Source organism: Podarcis vaucheri (assembly GCF_965113315.1).
Source record: "Podarcis vaucheri genome assembly, chromosome: 2".
In the NCBI taxonomy this organism is placed as follows: domain Eukaryota; kingdom Metazoa; phylum Chordata; class Lepidosauria; order Squamata; family Lacertidae; genus Podarcis; species Podarcis vaucheri.
In genome coordinates this window covers 7,373,360-7,394,129 of record NC_138760.1, presented here as the reverse complement: position 1 = coordinate 7,394,129, position 20,770 = coordinate 7,373,360, and the positions used below count along the sequence as shown (strand labels likewise).

At 44.6% G+C, this 20,770-nt stretch overlaps 1 protein-coding gene across 1 annotated transcript; it reads left to right on the top strand.

The window, feature by feature from the left end:
- Window positions 1–432: 432 nt before the first annotated feature.
- Window positions 433–20,685, top strand: ETAA1 (ETAA1 activator of ATR kinase). The gene is made up of 6 exons (XM_082205583.1): window positions 433–666; window positions 3,842–3,979; window positions 10,349–10,425; window positions 12,843–12,961; window positions 13,802–15,804; window positions 19,917–20,685. The coding sequence occupies exons 1-6, from the start codon at window positions 516–518 to the stop codon at window positions 20,027–20,029; spliced, it is 2,601 nt and encodes an 866-aa protein (XP_082061709.1). The 5' UTR covers window positions 433–515; the 3' UTR covers window positions 20,030–20,685.
- Window positions 20,686–20,770: the final 85 nt, after the last annotated feature.

Here is a 20,770-nt window from a genome sequence, read left to right as displayed (position 1 = left end):
TAATAATAATAATAATAATAATAATTGAAGCACTTGCAGTGCAAGGATCTCAATATGTGGTTCCCCATTCAGTGTGAAACCATACTGACTGCTTCGTTTTGGAAATGTACTAGCAGTTTCATTGCTGCGCCACCAGGAGGGCACGGTACACTGCAGTTGCACATGGAAGCTCCACTCCAAGAGAGACCTGGCATCTATTAACCTGTGTCTGAGTCCCTCCCTTAAAGCCTTTGAGGCTGACCCCACCCCACATCCCGCAGGGTTCAGCGAGAGGAGCGTGGCCCCTTTAAAAAAAAAGAGCTGCCTCCCTACTGGACGCGACACCCGCCGCGCGCACATCCGAACGCTCGCCGGCTCCTCTTCCTCCAATCCCCTTAGCTTAAGTCCTGACCAATTGCGGCTCCCGGAGAGCCGGCGTCGGCCAATCAGCGCCGGCTAGTGACGCCGGCCAAAATGGCGGCGCCGTGAGTTTTGGGCGCGCTTCGCGGGGGGAAGCGCCGCCGCGGGGATCTTATATGGCGGCTAAGCGGCGGAAGGCGGCGGCCAGAGCGGAAGGGGAGGATTTTCGCCTCCGGAGCCCCGTGAAGCGGAGCAGCAGCAGGCGGCGGAGACCCGCCGAGGGCGCCCAGGATGGAGAGAGTCCCCGCGGGCAGCGCGGCTCCGAGGGTGAGGCTCCGTGGGGGGACGAGAGCCCCTTGTCCCCGCGGGTCCCCCGAGGCACCGACCTCCTCGGCGGGTCCCGCCTGCCTCGGCGTCACCTCCGCGCCCTCGCAAAACGGCAGCCGCCTCCGGTGGGCGCGCGAGCCGCCCTTGGCTGAGCGGGAGTTTACTCCCGAGTAAGCAGCACGTAGGCAGAGCATCCCCCGGAAGGGCCTCTTACTCTTCCCCTGCCAAAGGTCCCGGTGCCATCCTGGCACTTGCTTTCCTCACGGGCTGGGGGGGGGGGGATAATATTAGCCTCCTTGTATAACTCGGGGAGGGATAGCCGTGTGTGTTGTTTAAGGCGAAAGCCAGCAAGGGGCTTGTGCCTTAAGACTTCCCTACACACACACACACACACATACACTTATGTGTGTGTGTGTTTGTGTGGGTATGCAAGTATACACACACACACACACACACACACACATATACATACATATATATGTATCTATACAGTCGTACCTCGAGTTGAATGTGCTTCGGGTTGAGCGCGTTCGAGTTGCGCTCCGTGGCAACCTGGAAGTAACGGAGCGCGTTACTTCCAGGTTTCACCGCATGCGCAGCCCTCAAAATGATGTCACGCGCATGCATGGAAGTGGTGAAACGTGGCACGCGCAGATGCGCCGTTGCATCTTGCGTTCCGTTTGGGATGTGAACGGGGCTCCAGAACGGATCCTGTTCGCATCCCAAGGTACCACTGTGTGTGTGTGTGTGTATACACACACACACACACACAGCCACACATATATATGTGTGTGTGTGTGTGTGTGTGTGTGTGTGTATACACATATACATATATGCTTTCGTAGATTTTCACGGGTACAGGAATGCAGGTTTTGGTGTCTTCGGGTGTCTTCCCGTGTAAGAGTCGGGGTGTCTGTGCGACGTTTCGACGAGGTCTCACTCGTCATCTTCAGGCTGGTGCTTTCGGCTTCTTGTTACTGGAACAGAGCAGAGTCTGGTGTTTGAGTTCCTATAAATACTGTTGAGGGGTGTGGTGTATAGCCTCCAACGTTCTGGGCAGAGAGGAAGTTCCTAGATTAGTGTGCCTTTTCTTCTTTTGTTCCTTAATTACTTGAGGGATATCTTGGGTGATTTCATGAGTGATATTCTGAATACCACTGGGTGGGTCATTAAGTGTAGATTAGTTGCTAAAGCTTTCGTGTCTTGACCTCTTGAGCTTGTGAAGAGTTTTTCTGAGAAGATGGCTGTGCTGCATTTAGTTGTGCTCTGGCTTGGCTTCGTGTATAGGGGCGAGCTGTGGTTTTGTGCCTTGTGCCAGCCAGATCTGTGTAGGGATTGCAGGGGGGTGCAGCATCCGGAGGTGCCACTATAGTTTGGCTACATATATATACACACACACAGCCACACATACATATATGTGTATGTGTATACACACAGACACACCCATAGTCACACCCACCCACATATGTACACCCAGCCACATATGTACACACACACTCACTCTCAGCGTGGTTCACAGAACAAATTCACTATGACACCTGCTAGCCTTCACAAGCTGGGTGCCCTCCATGTGTTTTGGATTATACAAGGCCCCCGGTTCGCTTGCTGGTTGTAACGGAAGTAGGAGTCCAAAGCTAATGGAGATCACCTGGTTGGGAAAGGCTGGTCTGTGCTGCAGTAGTTTTGTAAGTCTTTTAAGAGGCCCCAGCACACTCTGCCTGTTAATACGTAGGACCCATGCAGAAGAGCCTATGTGCCTGACGGAAAGAGCGCTTCCTGGCACCTAGAATTATTATTATTATTATTATTATTATTATTATTAATTTGTACCCCGCCCATCTGGCTGGGTTTCCCTAGCCACACTGGGCGGCTTCCACAGAGACCGAAAATACACTAAAATGTCACACATTAAAAACTTCCCTGAACAGGGCTGCCTTAAGGTGTCTTCTGAAAATCTCGTGCAAATGCTAAGGGACACTTGCAGATCAGTTTTAATTCGAAATTCATAGTTGCTTGTCGCTGCCCTCGATTGAAAGGTGCCCATTGACCCACAAATGCCTCTCTTGGGAAAACGGCAGACCCTCCCAAGCTACAATTCATAAACATCTTGGTTATTAAAAACTGAAGCCAGCACTGAAGAACAAAAGGTTATAAAAATAGGAGTTGCATATGTGCTTTGATATGCTGAACAACAACAAGTTTATTAGGTGGTTTTCCAAGGCCCCCAGCAATTTTCAAGTGGTTCATGAAAATCTTGAGAACCATTGTTTTAAAAAGCAAGAATTGCAATATGCTACAGTAAGAGAGGAGAGAAAAGAGAATAATAGCTGGTGTCCTATTGATTGATTGTGGCAGCTGTGTTGGTATATTGCCCCCTTTGTCCATAGTGCCATGGAGGTAGACACCAGCGTACTTGTCAAGAGACTACTCCTCTCATCACATCCTTGTGCAAAGGTTGAGCCTTACTCTGTGAATTATCTTCCAATAATGTTACTAGACCTGCAGGATAATTCACTGGTTTTATGTGAATAGATTGCAGCCCGCTGTACAAACTTGCATATATTTTTGCCTCTGACCCAGCTTTCCACTGCCATGTAGTCCTTGGAAGGCTGCCCTTCCACGAGCTGAAAAAAGTCCATCCAGTCCCCACTGCCTGGTCTGCATTTTAGAATCATAGAATTGTAGAGCTGGAAGTGTAGTATTCCTGGACTTGGGCCTAGAAAGTTAATATCTTTTTAGAATCTGGGCTGCACTTTTGTTCTTTAAAAATGGCAAATAGCTTCTGCAATTATGTAGAGCTCCAGGGAAGCCAATGTGATTGGTCCTCAATCAAACATTTAGGATGGGGCAGAAGAAAACTGATTGAACTCTGCTGTAGCTCAGTGGTAGAACACCTGTGTTGCTGAGCAAGAGATCCTGGGTTCAATCCCAGTATCTTCAGGCAGAGGTGGGAAAGACTTGTGTCTGAAACCCTGGAGAGCTGGTGCTAGTCAGTGTAGTCAGTGGTCAGACTTTATCTAAGACAATTTCCTGTGTTGATAAATATTGCCTGTATTGGTAAATCTGCTCCAATCAGTTTCACATCTTGAACTGCTTCATTAGGGTACAGAAATTGCATGTAACAGTTTTGCTTATTTCTACAGAAGTGTTTTTGTTTGTGCATGTATTCACACAGAAACAAGTTCATATAAGACTCCGAAACGAAAGCTGCCTGCCAGTTCACGCTTCCCTATATTTAGTTCTCCTTCAAATGAAACTGATGTACAGCAAGAAATCTTCTGGGATCCTCAGTCACCAAGTGCATATAAACTAGGTATCTACTTATTATCATTCTTATTTCACGTCTGCCTTATTTATATCAGTATTTAATCATTTGGGAATATATGGTGAGAGACCCAAATGGTCTAGTGCCAGCTTGTCTGAAGGGTCACCTGTTTCTGTATGCACTTGTCTAATCATTAAAAACTTCATCCGTGGGCCTGCTGTTGGCACCCCTAACTTCAATGGGGAAGTGAGTAGCATCTGTTAGTTTCAGCTCTCTTCACTGTGCAGCGAAGTGCTTGTCACGAGACAATGTTTACATTCCACAGTCAGAGTACTGTTGGGTTTTCACACGGGAATGGGAAGCTGGATGTGACGTACACTGGTTTCCTGTTTTTCACTGTTTCTCTCGGAGTTCGTTAGTCCGAGGAGAAGGACGGTTGCTTCTCTGCTCCCGCAGAGGCAAGATGCATATTTGTAAATTCTCTACAATGAACTGAAAATAAAGCAACAAAAAGCATGTGGCATGTACTATTCATCATTCCGTTGTGCAAACGGACTCTGCTATATCAACATTTTTGGTTCCGGGCCCAGAAAGACGTAAATCAAACTGAGGAATGCCGGCAGAGGTACAGAGGAACGGATCGCGTTATCTGCTCTGCGCGTCGAGTTTGATTGATGAAGGTATGTGCTCATGCTCCCGGAGCAGCCTGCCAGCTCCTTGTTTATGGTTTTATGGCTGGACTTTGAACTTTTAAAGCCGTTTTGCCGTGTTACAGGCAAGGCTCCAAAAGGCACAAGCTCACAGGCTTGGATGGCTGGGGAAAACGAAAGTACTTTTACAAGTGCTTTTGGCTGAAGCTGCAGGACTGTGACGCAGCTTGTTTTAAGCAGCAGAAAATGGCTAATACAAAGCTGATTGATGCTTTTGGGATTCCTAAGCTTAATAAGAATAATTACACAGAGTGGGTGTTATATGCAGAGGCAATTCTGCGGAAAGAAGGTCTGTTTAATGTTATTACAGACAACCCCCCAGCTCCAATTACAGCTGATTGGAATGCTAAGGATTCCAAAGCACGGGGAACGCTTACGTTGATAGTATCCCCAGAAGAGCTCTGTCTGTTGCGTGGAAAGACCACAGCCAGAGAAATTTGGGACACTTTAAGACAGGCTCACTTGAGGACAGAGGCTGGTTCCTCAATGTACTATTATGCCAAGCTGCATGATATGGCTCTTGCTGAAGGTGGAGATGTGCGTAAACACCTGATGGAGATGCAAAATCTGAGACATGAGTTGCAGCAGAGAGGACTCAACTTTCCAGAGGCTGTGTATTCCTTCATGATACTACATTCTTTGGGTCCAAGTTGGGAGTCCGTTGCCACTCGGATTGCTGTGCAACCAACTGCTCAGCTCACAGTAGCCCATGTTACTGCCGTGATCCAGAATGAAGCAGATCGCCGGGGTGCTAGCTGCATGGGTAAGGGGGAGTCTTCACAGACGTCATCCCAGAGTGCAGTGGAACCACCAGAGGGCGCCAAAGCTTTGAAGGCAGTGAAATGCTACTCGTGTGGACGTCTAGGCCATATGAAGAGGGAATGCAATTATCCCAAGGCCAAGACAGAGCAGCGCAGCGGAAGTTCAGCGCGTGGAAAAGGCCAAAGCAAAGGCAAAGGTCCGGTGTCCAGGACAACGCAGCACAAGGCAATGGTCTCACGCTTCACTCCTAAGGTCGCAAAGGTCCAGAAGACGTCTAGATCTTTCTTCGTTGTTGATTCAGCAGCTACACACCACATGTGCAACGATAAGAGACTGTTCGTGTCTTTTACACCGCAGGAAGGTGCGATTCACCAGGCGGATGACCACACGATCCCCAGTCAAGGCTACGGAACTGTTGTTCTTCACAGTTTGGACTTAGAGATACATGATGTACTTTACGTTCCAGATGCCACACACAATCTTCTAAGTGTGATGCAGCTGAATGAACGGAACATTGACGTTACCTTCAAGAACAAGAAATGCACCATCACAAAGAAAGACGATTATGTATTGCATGCTGAATGTGTTGATCGTTTATTTGTTTTGTATTATGATGATGTTGTGCAGAATGAGACTTGTTGCATTGCAGGTTCTAACAAAAGTTTGCATGCAGAATGTATTCATGATTTTCATCGAAAATTTGGTCATTTACATTTTGAGGCGGTTTCTAAAATGCCTACCTTGGTTGAAGGTATGACTATTAAACCCTGCAGGTACCACATGAAGTGCAAGGCATGCGCAGCAAACAAGGTGAAAATGGCTGCGAAAGGTAAGGTGTCTAGTAGGCAAGCTACAGAACCATACCAGATTGTTCATGCTGATTTAGTTGGTCCACTATCGCCCTCTTTAGGTGGCAATAGGTTCTTCATGGTTCTCATTGATGCATTTTCTAGGTATATTTACGTGTACAATCTCAAGCAGAAATCAGAGGCTTTTCCAAGGTTCAAGGAATTCTGTGCTTGGATAGAAAATGTGCATGGTAAGAAAATAAAAATTCTTTTCACAGATCGCGGGGGAGAATTCACTTCTCAGCAGTTTGAAGCTTTTCTGACTGAGAAAGGAATTCAACACGATTTGTCCAGTCCTCGCTCGCCATGGCAGAATGGGCTTTGCGAAAGGGCAAATCAAACATTGCTTCAAGGGTTAAAGACCTTGCTGCATGATGCAAATCTTCCAGAGAGTTATTGGGCCGAAGCTCTCTCGTGTTTTATTTACAGTTACAATCGCAGGTTATCTTCAGCGATTGGTTGTACCCCCCTATGAGAAGATGTTTGGCAAGAAACCATACATCAAACACATGAGAATTTTTGGTTCAGACATGTGGATTCATTCACCACAAAGCTCCAAATTAGGCAAACGTGGATTGCATGGTATCTTTCTAGGTTATCAGAAAGGTTCTTACAGAATAATGATGACTGACTCTAAGACAATTAGGCTCACAAGAAGTGTTGAGTACAATGCCAAGTGGGGGGAGAACGTGGGAATTTTTCAATGTTATCCTGATGACAGTGATGAGACTGAGGATAAGCAGCCACAACAACCCACACCCACTGATGAAGGTTCTGATTCTGAGTCTGAAACTGAATCGGATACTTCAGAGGATTTCAAGAGTGCGAAAGCCTCTATGCGACCCTCTGAAAGCTCTGATCAGGAATTGGAAGAACCATTGTTCACAATAGGTCACTTTTCTCCTAAGAAGGAAGAGGAGAGTGTTGAAGACCAAAGGCTAATTCGTAGGTCACAAAGAGCCACAAAAGGCAGACCTCCAAAGAGATTTGCTGATGAATATGCTAAGACAGCAGTAGCAGCTGTTAAAAGCTCCAAGAAGGTATTTGAACCTTCAAGTTTCCAAGAAATCCAGGATTTGGATTCTAAGGAAGCTGAGCCTTGGTTAAATGCTATGAAGGCTGAGCTTGATTCCTTAGAAAGGAACAAAACTTGGGAGCTAGTTCCAGTAGTTCCAGGAATGAAACTGCTTGGAAGCAAATGGGTCTTCAAAGCGAAGACTGATCAAAATGGCAAGATAGTCAGACACAAAGCCAGATTGGTAGCCAGAGGTTTTGCACAGGTACCAGGTGAAGACTATCACGAGACCTACTCACCCACGGTGAGGTATGAGAGCATTAGGCTTATGCTCAAGCTAGCTGCAGAGGAGAATCTACACATTAGTCACCACGATGTAAATACAGCGTTTTTGTACGGATCTCTAGGTGAATCACTTTATATGCATCCACCTGATGGCGTACAGGTAAAACAGGGATTTGTTTGTGCTCTGAAGAAGTCCCTTTATGGTCTCAAACAAAGTGCACGGTGTTGGCACACAAAACTCACTGAAGCATTGTTTTCTCTAGGTTTTAAGCAAGGGAAAGCTGATCCATGTGTGTTTGTCAAAGAGGAGGGGCAAAAGAAGCTGTACTGTTTGTTTTATGTTGATGATATTTTATTCTTTTGGAAAGATGTAACATTGTACAATAATGCCCTAGCTCAACTGAAAGAGCACTTTGACATGAAAGATCTTGGTGAGGTAAACAACTACCTATCTCTGGAAATAGAGAAAGATCAAAGTGGTAACATTCTAGTACACCAGTCACGGAAAATTGCTGATGTGTTAAGCAAACTAAACCTGATGGATGCTAACCCTGTAGACACACCGATGACAACAGGTTATCAGGTAGAAGACACTGAAGAAGCATTTTCTGACACTACACTGTACAGAAGTGTGCTAGGCAAGCTAAACTTCATTGCCAGATGTTCAAGACCTGACATTGCTGTTAGCTGTAATTTGCTAAGCAGACAAGTTAACAATCCTACTGTTAAGGATTGGAAAGCTCTGAAACGCATAGCACGCTATTTGAAAGGCACTATGCATTACAGACTGAGATTTAACAATCAGAAGTCTGGTGGTCTTGAGATTTTTGCAGATGCAAGTTTTGGAAGTGACACTACAGACAGGAAAAGTACGTCTGGAGTTTGCTACATGTACAATCAAGGTCTATTTGATTGGTCATGCAAGAAGCAAACAACAATTAGCTTAAGTACTTGTGAAGCTGAACTGAATGCACTGTCTTATTCACTTAAGGATTGTGAATGGTTGTTACAATTGTGCAAAGACATGAAAATTCCTGTCAAATGTCCAATCCAGGTTTACCAGGACAACAAAGCATGTTTGGCTTTGCTGAATTCGGAAGGTTGTAAGCAAAGCACGAAGCACTTGCAATTGAAGTTGCAACATGCTAGGGAACATATTCAGAAGGGACTCGTAACGGTGTCCTATATGCCAGGTAATGAAATTCCTGCTGATGTATTGTCCAAGATTGTGTCAAGGGATCAACACTGTACCTATGTACAGAAGTTGGGTTTGTACTGATATTGTACGAACACGCTGCCCAGTGATGTTCACAGAAAGGGGGAGGATGTTAGTTTCAGCTCTCTTCACTGTGCAGCGAAGTGCTTGTCACGAGACAATGTTTACATTCCACAGTCAGAGTACTGTTGGGTTTTCACACGGGAATGGGAAGCTGGATGTGACGTACACTGGTTTCCTGTTTTTCACTGTTTCTCTCGGAGTTCGTTAGTCCGAGGAGAAGGACGGTTGCTTCTCTGCTCCCGCAGAGGCAAGATGCATATTTGTAAATTCTCTACAATGAACTGAAAATAAAGCAACAAAAAGCATGTGGCATGTACTATTCATCATTCCGTTGTGCAAACGGACTCTGCTATATCAACAGCATCAAGGAGTTGGGCTATCTTTGTGCTGGTTCCTGGTTGTAGAACTCACTGTAGGTTCTTTCACTAGGGTGCTATAGGGCTGGTAAGGTAAAGGGACCCCTGACCATTAGGCCCAGTCGTGACCGACTCTGGGGTTGCAGTGCCCATCTCGCTTTATTGGCCGAGGGAGCCGGCGTACAGCTTCCGGGTCATGTGGCCAGCCACTTCTGGTGAACCAGAGCAGCGCACGGAAACGCTGTTTACCTTCCTGCCAGAGCAGTACCTTTTTATCTATTTGCACTTTGACGTGCTTTCAAAGTGCTAGGTGGGCAGGAGCAGGGACTGAGCAACGGGAGCTCACCCCATCGCGGGGATTCGAACCGCCGACCTTCTGATCGGCAAGTCCTAGGCTCTGTGGTTTCTGGGTGCTAATTAAAAATAAAGAAAACATGTCTCTTTCTCTCTTCAAGTATCTAGATACTTAAGTATACTTAAATATCTAGGTACAGTCATACCTCGGGATAAATACGTTTCAGGTTGAAAACTTTCGGGTTGCGCTCCGCAGTGACCCAGAAGTAACGGAGTGCGTTACTTCTGGGTTATGCTGCTCACACATGTGCAGATGGTCAAAATGACATCACACGCATACGCGGAAGCGACGAAACGCGACCTGCGCAAGCGCTGTCGTGTCTTGCGTTCCGTTCGGGATGTCAACGGGGCTCTGGAATGGATCCCGTTCGCATCCCGAGGTATCACTGTACTTGATTTTTAGGAGGTGCAAGCAGGACTGCAACAAAATGTTGCAGTGTATCTGCCATCAAAGTGTCTGCTGGTCTCCAGTTTACTTTCCAAACAGGGCATTCCACTCTCTCAATGCTGATTCTTGTCAAATGGGATTTTAATTATGGATTGGATTGATATTTTGTATAGTATTTGTAAACTGCCTTAGAGATCTTGTGACTGAAAAATGGGAGAGAAAATTTACCAACTTTGATTTCCTGTTCCAACTCTGGAGCACATTGTTTTAATTTTTTTTACTGCCATCACAACATAAATTCTGTTATGTAGGAAGTCATATACTTAAATATTTGCAGGGGCTAGTTTGCTTCTAAGTTACAGAAATTTACATCGTCCAGTGATTAGCAGTTGCTAGAAAGGTTTTTGTTTTGTTTTTCAGGCAATGGACAAAAGAAGCAGTTGGTTGGCGGGCATACAGTAGAGATTTCAGAAATTGTTAATCGGATTGCTCCCCATGTAAGTATTACTTCCTAAGGTAAAGCTGCATAATCCCAACCCATTTTCTTTCTTTTGCAGAAACAGCCTTCATTGTGAAAGGTGTTTCTTCTTGAGAAATTCTAATGTCTGTATAGTTAGAAAGGAAACTTGGATAAAAGTAAACCATACCTACAAATTGAAGTAGTGTAGAGTTAACTGATGTTATCATTAATATTAGCATGTAGCTTTTCACTTTAGGAGATATAAGTGAGACCTGCAACCAACCATTGCAGTGCTTTCTCTTTCTTAACAAGGTGGACTCTTGTTCAGAGTTCTAGCCAGCTATTCCCTCATTAACAATCAGCATTCTGTGGTTACTGCTCATGCTTGGTTCTCAATTGGGCTTGTGATGTGGGGTGCCCTCTTTGATTTGCTTTTTCACCTTTGTTTCCCCCCTAAGCATAGTGTTTCTTTAACCCTGTCAGCAGCCACGACCTGACTTCAGTATTAAAGGGAGTGGGTTGTATCCAGCATTGGTCATAGTCAGAATAAAGCCATTGGAATTAATGGAAATCGCTAACTTGGATCCATTAATATCACTGGGTTTACTCTGAGTAGAACTTAGTGGGATACAACCCAATGGTACCAGCAGACTACAAGGAAAGAGTTCTAGGGGCCATGAAACATGACTGCCCTCTCTTCAAACTCAAATCTGCCTAATTCCCCAGAGCAAGAGTACAAGGCAAGCAGAGGATGCCGTTCCATCTCCTCACTCTTGTCACTCCTTGCATGCTTATAGAAACGGGACGTGAACAGGCAGTAACAGCAAGGAGGAGAAGGGCCAGAAGGCTCCATAAAGTGGCACCAAGCCCTCTGCAGCGTTGTAGACCTTGGCATCAATCTTGAACTACACTTTGTGTTCAAGAACTGATGGCATTCTCTTCCTTCTCTTCTACCCAGTTTCAGTCTGAAGTATAACAGTATTTTCTTTCCCCAACTACAGCTTCTAAGTTATGCAGCATCCTCCATAGAGAGACCCACCTGTCCACGTCATTGCTTGGTTTTCAGTTGGCAGCAGGGATGTGGCTTTTTAAGGAGGATTTTGGAGTGGGGTAGTGAAATCTTTGTTCTATGGACGTACTCTGCAGTCATTTTGAAATTTTGCCCTTGGTATTTTTCTGTTGTTGGCTGTGTGTCTTGGATTAGGATATTATTTAGAGCAGTGTTTCCCAAACTTTTTTGGGCAACGGCACACCTGTTTACTGAAAAAAAATCTCGCGGCACACCACCATTAAAGCCCCGCCCCGTGACGTCAGCGCACAGCATCACGCCGGGAGGGACGCACGAAAGTGAAAGTTTTTTCCCTCCCCCTTGCCGGGGAACCTCCAAGCTTTGGGGGTGGGAGGAGGCAGCAGAGCGAGGGACTGAGGGACGGCGGCAACTGAGGCGGCGGCGGCTGTTGTGGTGGTGGCGGCGATAGCGGGCGGAGGAGGGGGCGGCAGCGGGGCTTGAGGAGCCGTCGCCGGGAGTTGCTGCTGCTGTTGTTGCTGCTGCTGCCCGACATGCCGGCCTCCTCCTCCTCCGCTGTCTTGCGCTCCTCCCTTTTGCACGCGCTGCCCTGCCGCTCGGCACCACCACCGCGGAGCCGCCCCCGGCTCGACGCGGATCCTCGCCGCCGCCGCCTCTCACCGCCCGACTCGCCCGCCTCCCTCCCACGGCACACCAGCCAATGTCTCACGGCACAGTAGTGTGCCGCGGAACACCGGTTGGGAAACACTGATTTAGAGGGTTTTGTTGGGGGTAGTTGTTGCTGTTGTCAATATTAAGTTTTGTATCTTTATTTTAGATCTTATTATGATTTAAGTGGAAATTGTTTAATTTAGTTGTGTACAGTGGTACCTCAGGTTACATATGCTTCAGGTTACTTATGCTTCAGGTTACAGACTCAGCTAACCCAGCAATAGTACCTCGGGTTAAGAACTTTGCTTCAGGATGAGAACAGAAATCGTGCTCCGACGGTGCGGAGGCAGCAGGAGGCCCCATTAGCTAAAGTGGTGCTTCAGGTTAAGAACAGTTTCAGGTTAAGAACATACCTCTGGAACGAATTAAGTACTTAACCCGAGGTACCACTGTACTTTTGATATTTTGATTATTTGTGACTACTTTTGTTACGTTTATAACTATGTAATTTTTTCCCATGTAAGCCACCTTGAGCGTGGTTTGAATTATGAAAAGAAGGCATACAAATAAAATTAAGTTTGCATTAATGCCTGGATTATGTTGCTAGTATTGTTATTATTATTACTACTGTTACTACTGCTACTTTTTGATGAGAAAAGCAGAATATGAATGTTGTAATAAATACATGCTTTTAAAAATAGTTTTGAAAGCTGGTACAATTGATTGATACTCATGTTTAATAAGGCTGTTCACATATTTGATTCTTGATTCTTCAGGATGAAAAACCTGCCTGCTCTGAAGGATCTCTTCTTGGGTTTTGGATTGGTGATGATGCAATTCCCTGTACTCCTGGAATGCCAAAAGTACGATGTAGAACAAAAGTAAATGGCGCAAGGTGTGTTTTATTCCAAAATGAATTCTTTCAGAATGGTAATTAAATCCACGAAACTTGTAGATATAAAGTTTGTAACCTAAAATATATTGATTTCCCTCTTCACAATGGTAGCTCCATGATTATGAAACACTCTGCTGGTGAAGATCTACTGTCCTTCCTCTATATCTTCTATTAGACTGCATTACAGTACAGTGGTACCTCGGGTTACAGACGCTTCAGGTTACAGACTCCGCTAACCCAGAAATAGTACCTCAGGTACTAGAACTTTACCTCAGGATGAGAACAGAAATTGTGCTCTGGCGGCACGGTGGCAGCAGGAGGCCCCATTAGCTAAAGTGGTGCTTCAGGTTAAGAACAGTTTCAAGTTAAGAACGGACCTCCGGAAGGAATTAAGTTCTTAACCCGAGGTACCACTGTGCATGCTTAGTTAGGAGTAAGTCACATTGAACTTTATTGAACTTCAAGCTGTTGGACGGTTAGTGAAAACCTTATAGTTTGAGGCCATTTTTAAGATAGAATGTAGGCTTGAAATTATCTTATATTGGCTTTTAATTGTCGTTGCTGTCTTATTTTAATTACTTTCATTTGCTTATCTGATACTATGGTTTTAGGTTGTTTGATGGTGATTTGTTGATTGATTTCATTTTGTAATCCTGTGGTTTTATTTGTAAGCTGCTTTGAATACCCTTAGAAAAGTGGGGTAAAATAATGAACTGAAGAGTAAAAAAATGTGCCTCATTTGAGTTATACTGTATGTTTTCTAATAGCTATAAAACAAGTAAGCCATTTCAAAATGCATTGTGTTCCTAATGCATTTTCACCTTATGCTCATTCTCCTAGAGGACTTCAGTTGAGAAACAGAGAAGAGGAGCTTATGAAGTTGGCAAAGCAATTTGATAAAAGCATGACTGATGCAATCCAGGATCAAAGTGCTCCATCCCATAATAGCCACATTTTATCAGAGGCAATGATATCAGTTGAACATCAAGATGAAGCACAGATGGAAAATCAGCAGCACTTCCTTGGAGAGCATCCCCAAACTGATGATGTCTTGCCCTTTGGAGAAGTTAAGAAGAGTGCTGGGACAGTTGAGCACTGTGAAAACAGCAGCCAGAAGTCCATAGATCTTGATGTTGAAGGAGCACTCAATGCTCTCTTTGATGGCCCTACCCAGCAATGTAGTGGTCAGCTGAGCGAAGGCCTGTCCGATTGTTCATTGAACGATAGTTTGCTGGAGGACGGGTGCCCTCCAGATGAATTCACAGCTGCTACTGAATCTGTGATTGAAGATGCACATCAGAGACAAGATTCATCACCTGCTACGAGATCTATGGAACACTTGCCTGCTGAAAAAGCTAAAATGGCTTCTGAGCAAACGGTTCCAAGTGCAGTCTCTTCTGAGAAAGAATCTGTTGTCTCAAATAAGCTTGATGGGATTGTGGGTGATGATTTTGATGACTGGGGTGCTGATTTGCTGCCAGACGATTCATTTCTAATGCAAATTACCCAGAACCCTGAAGTGATCAATGTTCCACAAAATACTTTAGCTCATACCTCTAATGAAACCAGTGAAACAAAGGAAGGAACTATAGATTCTGAGAAACCTTACGGTGCCCATTGTGCAGTTTTAAATTCCTCTAACAGTGTTCCAGCATCACACACTGTTGAAAAGCAAAGTGTTAAGATAGGAAAGGCAAAGGGTGTCCTGCATGACGATTGTAATTTAAAACCCAATAAACTAAATTCCGTTTCTAAAAGTCAAAACAAAATTTCTGCTTCAGTGAAACCTGAAAAGGAGAGTATATGGGAAGGCTTTACTCAACTAAAATCTGCCGCTGGCACCAGTTCTTCTGAAAAAAAATCTGCTTTTTCAGTACATTCTGATGCCCCTGAATTACGGACTGAAAAATACAGGAGTGGTATGCACAGTATATGCCATCAGTCATCTACGGTTTCTGCCAATACAAGGCCTCACGACCTAAAGAAAGTGGCTAAGCAAGCCAGCACAGGTCATCTAAAGCAGATGGAAGTGACAAAGAAGAATGTGTTTTCATTTGATGATTGGAACGAGCCTAGGTTCTCGGATCAAGTTTTAGAATTGTTTTGTGATTCCGATAGTCTTTGGGGCACAAGCTGTGATGATGCTGATGATGACGACTTGCTTTATCAAGTCTGTGGGGATGTAGAAAAAACTAGTCTGAGCCAAGTTGCGGTGAAAGAGAATGAAAAAGCTAAATTGGTGATAGGAAATGCTTCCAAGTTAGAGGTTGGTTCTTGCCTCTCAGGACCCACGCAAGAACTTTCTAACGTCCCACAGCCTCAAAAGAGCCGTATGGGTAGGAAAACCTTCTCGTTCCATGCTCCTGTTACAGCTACAACACTACGTATGAACGAGAGCTGCTCAAATACATCTGACAAGCACAAATGGGGACAGTGTAACATGGGCAGCATAAACAGTGTTCCAGGGAAACTCAATAGGTCAAGTTCAGTGCCTGCAGACTGTTTCACTTCTGTAACTGACTCAACTACTCTCTCAAATATGTGTCTGAGTGTTAATAATATACGGTGGCAGAAGGACCTGTGCCATGTAAGCAAAGTACAAAATAGTGGCAGTATTAATCAAGTGCCAGCTGAGAAATCAAAGTGTGCGTTCAGGAAGAGCTATAGCTCCCAAGACCTAGGAATGGACCATAAAATTGTAAATGCAGGCAACCTTTCAAGAACAAATGTAGCATTGGGGGAAAGCAAGAATCCACCAAACGTGCTGCAGACAGCGAAGCAGCTGAACACAAAGCCAGTCTTTAAGAGGCACCTCTCTGAGTGTTTCTCCCAGTCTGAAACAGGTAGGTTTTCAGAATAGCAAACTGACTGTTAATTTAGACTTCATTTTAAGCATAAATGACTGGAAAGGTTTTCAGGGTCAGCTGATGTCTTTTTAGGCAGTCCTGAAAAACAAGATCTCAAAATTATTTCCTTATTCCCTTGCTCACATGTCGACACGTGATATCCATCAAAGGAACGTAAGATTTCTGAAATTCCTTGGTTTTTTGAAGCTCAGTGGCTTGGTTCACATGAAACATTGAGCCAACTATGGTTTGTTTGTATATCCGAACCTACCCCCGGCAACTTAACCATGGTTTATTTCTAGATGACAGATCAGAATATGAAGCAGTAGTTTAAGTTGGCTTCTCAACAGGTCCAGACCTGCTCTCCTGACTTAATCCTGTGTTGTTTCAGAGCCATACCCTAGATATTTCCCCAGCTATAGAAATGCAAGGCAAGAGCAATTAAATAATCAGTATTTGGTGAAATACGCCTTGGTTACATTGCTGGACTTGTTCAGTAAACCATGGCTTAGTACTTTGTGTGAATGCAGTTTGTTAGAATGGAGAGTTCTTAGAAAATGGTAGGATGGAAAGCAATAAAATAAGCAGGGAACTGTATTAAGGGGAAGGTCGAGCACTAATTTTTTTTTGATTGAACACTGAGTCTGTCGAGATTTTTCATCTGCCCTTGGGAGTTTTTTGCATTCTGCAATACTTCATGCTGTTTTAGGTAATGTTGTAGCATAACAGCAGTATTGCCCAGCGGTGGAATGCTTATGAGTATAGTGCACTCTCTCTTTTTGTAGTATTTGTTAATCACTATCAATTAAAATATCTAGAAGAAATGTCACCAGAAATGTTTTTGTAACGTGTAAATGGTGGCTTTAAAAATAATAACATTCTTTGCCAAATTCAGATTATTTTAATAACAAACATTGTTCTAGAAGAGGAAGATGCGAGCCATCGAGAGAGACTAGCAGGGCCCACATGCTTTTGCCCTTGAGCTCCTGTTTAAGGCCCATTTTAGTTCCTGAACCTGGATTAGACACTCCTAGACATAAGCACTTTGGATTAGTTTTTGTGCAATTGCATAGATGAGAAATTGTGCAAAAACTGCTTGCTTGCATAGATCTTGATCTGCATGTTTGCTGAGGAAGCCACACTGTAGTAGCTTTTAGGCACAGAAGCCTCACCTTCTGGAAATGGAGGCCTTTTTTCAGTCACTTCCTGTTTTGAAAACCAAACACATTTTAGTAACCATGTGGGTTAGAAACTTACCATAGAATTGTAGAGTTGGAAGGGACCACAAGGGTCATCTAGTCCAACCCCCTGCAATGCAGGAATCTTTCACCCAACGTGTGACTCAAACCCATGTCACTTAGCTCAATCGGTGGAGCATAAGATTTTAATCTAATTTTCTTTTCTTTGAAAAGGACAGCTGAGATTGTTAAGTCTCTCCCTCACTGGTGTGTTACAAACTAGCAGACAGATAAAACCACCTTGTCTGTTAGACATTAAATACCTAGCAACGCACAGGGAACAAAATTTAGAATAATGCAACATGCTTAATGTACTATTGTGGTTACAGGTAGGTAGCCATGTTGGTCTGCTGTAGTCGGAACAAATAAAAAATTCCTTCCAGTAGCACCTTAAGAGATGAACTAAGTTTGTTATTGGTGTGAGCTTTTGTGTGCATGCACACTTCTTCAGATACACTGAAACAGAAGTCATCAGACCCTTATACAGTGGTACCTCGGGTTACATACGCTTCAGGTTACACACTCCGCTAACCCAGAAATAGTGCTTCAGGTTAAGAACTTTGCTTCAGGTTGAGAACAGAAATTGGGCTCTGGCGGCGCAGTGGCAGCAGCGGGAGGCCCCATTAGCTAAAGTGGTGCTTCAGGTTAAGAACAGTTTTAGGGTAAGAACGGACCTCCAGAATGAATTAAGTACCGTATTTTTTCCTCTATAACACGCAGATTTTTTCTCCTAAAAAGTAAGGGGAAATGTCTGTGCATGTTATTGAGCGAATGTGTGGTCCCTGGAGTCGACAGGTGCGAGTGAAGGCAAAAATCAGGCAAATATCAATCGTCCGGAGAAGGGAAGCCTTGAAAAGAGGAAGCTGCTGCTTTCCTGCATTCTGCCTCAGGGTCTTACTGCCCACCCTCTTCTGTTTGTTACTGTGTTTGCTCAAACGGAACAAAGAGCAGAGAAAACCCCTCCCCTCCAGGCAAGCAGAGGGGAAAGCAGAGCACCCTTCCTTCTAATTCCTCTCCCTGCTCCGGTGCTGCAACATGCAGGTGGGGGGAGAGAGCGAGCTGGCTGGCTTGGGTGGGTGCGTGGGGGGAACTTTTGCCTTCCTTTCCTCCCTCCCTCCGGTAAAACCCCTCTCCTGCATTCTTAGCCAGCTGCTTCTCCGCACACCCCTCTCGGTGCTCCTTGTCCCTTCTATGTTTTTCCTTCCCTCCCCACTTAAAACGTGGTTACAAAGCATGGATCCACATGGATCCTCAGGATCTTTGCATAGGGTCACCCCAAATTCACCATCAGATCACATAGCATGTCCATGGCTACAGCCTGCACCAAAAAAAATCACACACCCACTGTTGCCTGGGGCTGCAATGGTGCAAAAACGTGGTTACAAAGCACAGATCCACATGGATCCTCAGGATATTTTCATAGGGTCACCCCAAATTCACCATCAGATCACATAGCATATCCATGGCTACAGCCTGCACCAAAAAAATCACACACCCACTGTTGCCTGGGGCTGCAATGGTACAAAAACGTGGTTACAAAGCACAGATCCACATGGATTCTCAGGATCTTTGCATTGGGCTACCCCAAACTCACCGTCAAATCACATGTCTGTGGCCACAGCATGAAGCACAAAAATGATATATCCACTGTTTCATTCAGATTTTTTTCCCCTTGTTTTCCTCCTCTAAAAACTATGTGCATGTTATGGTCAGGTGCGTGTTATCAAGCGAAAAATACGGTACTTAACCCGAGGTACCACTGTATATAGTGAGAGGGTAGGGAGGGGTATTACTCAGGTTTACGTCAACAGGTTTACCACACCTATCAGCCAATCACCCATTCCCATCACCCTTCTGAATAATACCCCTCCCCACCCTCTCACTATATATAAGGCTCTAAGGTGCTGCTGTAAGGAATTTTTGTACTATTGTGGGTTACTGACGCAAATAAATGTTTTGCTAGGTTATCGTGTCCCAGTCTTGCAACTTCTGGTTATGTCTTCTCCCCCGTCAACCTTTGTTATCATATTTGTTTAAAACTCACATTTATAAGTGATCCTGTTTAAAACTTACATTATACGTGATCCATACTTTGGTAAAACCCAGAAAAGTTTCTCTTCCCAATTTTCACTATTCCCTTTTCTGGTATTGGACAGTACCTTGGATTCTGATTCCTAATCATTCAATTGGAAGAGCATGAGAATTAATATCAGGGTCATGATTTTGAGCCCCACATTGGGTGAAAGATTCCTGCATTTCAGGGGGTTGGACTAGATGACCCTCAGGGTCCCTTCCAACTCTGTTTCCATGATTTATGATCTAATTGAAGAGTTGACTTACAAATGTATTAGAACCACCAACCTTCACTTGGCTCGCTGGACATCGATGCAGCGGGTTTTGTATTTGTTGCATTAATGCATTGAAAGACAAGCCTTATCACCTTCAGATCATGACGCTTAATAATTCAGTTACTAATGCATGTCTGAAGGGACGCGGGTGGTGCTGTGGGTAAAACCTCAGCGCCTAGGACTTGCCGATCGCATGGTCAGCGGTTCGAATCCCGGCGGCAGGGGTGCGGTCCCGTCGTTCGGTCCCAGCGCCTGCCAACCTAGCAGTTCGAAAGCACGTCAAAGTGCAAGTAGATAAATAGGGACCGCTTACCAGCGGGAAGGTAAACGGCGTTCTGTGTGCTGCGCTGGCTCACCAGAGTAGCTTCGTCATGCTGGCCACGTGACCCGGAAGTGTCTGCGGACAGCGCTGGCTCCCGGCCTATAGAGTGAGATGGGCGCACAACCCTAGAGTCTGTCAAGACTGGCCCGTACGGGCAGGGGTACCTTTACCTTTACCTTTAATGCTTGTCTACTTTTGCAGAACAGAAAAGCAGAAAGTGTTCTCAAGAAGAAATTGCAAGGAAAAAGCAAGAAGCTCTTGAGCGGAGAAAATGGAAAATGCAGGCATTGCTCAAAAATACAGCACCTACCTGAGCTCACAGATTTGGAAATGGAGGAGTTGGCAGAAGATGGGCAGGAGACTAATCAAAGACACTAAGCAGACATTATTACTCTGTCCTCCTACCTATTTTTTTCACCTTGTTCTGTCTAGATTCTTAAATGAAATACCGATAACTGACAAGCAAGGAGCTGCTCTATTTTGTTTTGAGTTTTGAAACACTATTATTTACATCTGTGAATGGTTTTTCTGGTACTCAGTTACTTTGCTTAACAAGAAGTTTGGCATCAACTGTGCCATGTCAAAGATGTGACAGTTTTTATCTGGGAATATGTGAAAAGTCCAGTGTCTCAAGGTATTTGAATTGAATAGCAATCTTGTTGCCAACCTTTTCCCAATACAAAGCAACTCCTATGCTATTTATTCTAGGGCTTTTGTTGGCATTGTTTCAAACGGAGCAGTTAGTGGCATGTAGCCATAGAATAAATGAAAAGCTGTCATGTTTAGCCTAGACATCTATTCACAGCTCAAGACCATTTTTATTTTTGGGTTGCCACAGCAGTATAGGGGGAAAGTGATTTTTTTATTTTGTGAACAGACAGTACAACGAAGGAAAGTTTTCTAAGACTTATTTATCTTTGTAAATTACGTATACTTTGTAAAATGTGATTAAAAATGGCAACTGCTTCTATCACGTTGCTCTTTTCAGGTCCATAAGTGGGAAACACTTCATATAAAGAATCAGCATCATGCTCCCTGCCAGGAAGTTGTGGTAC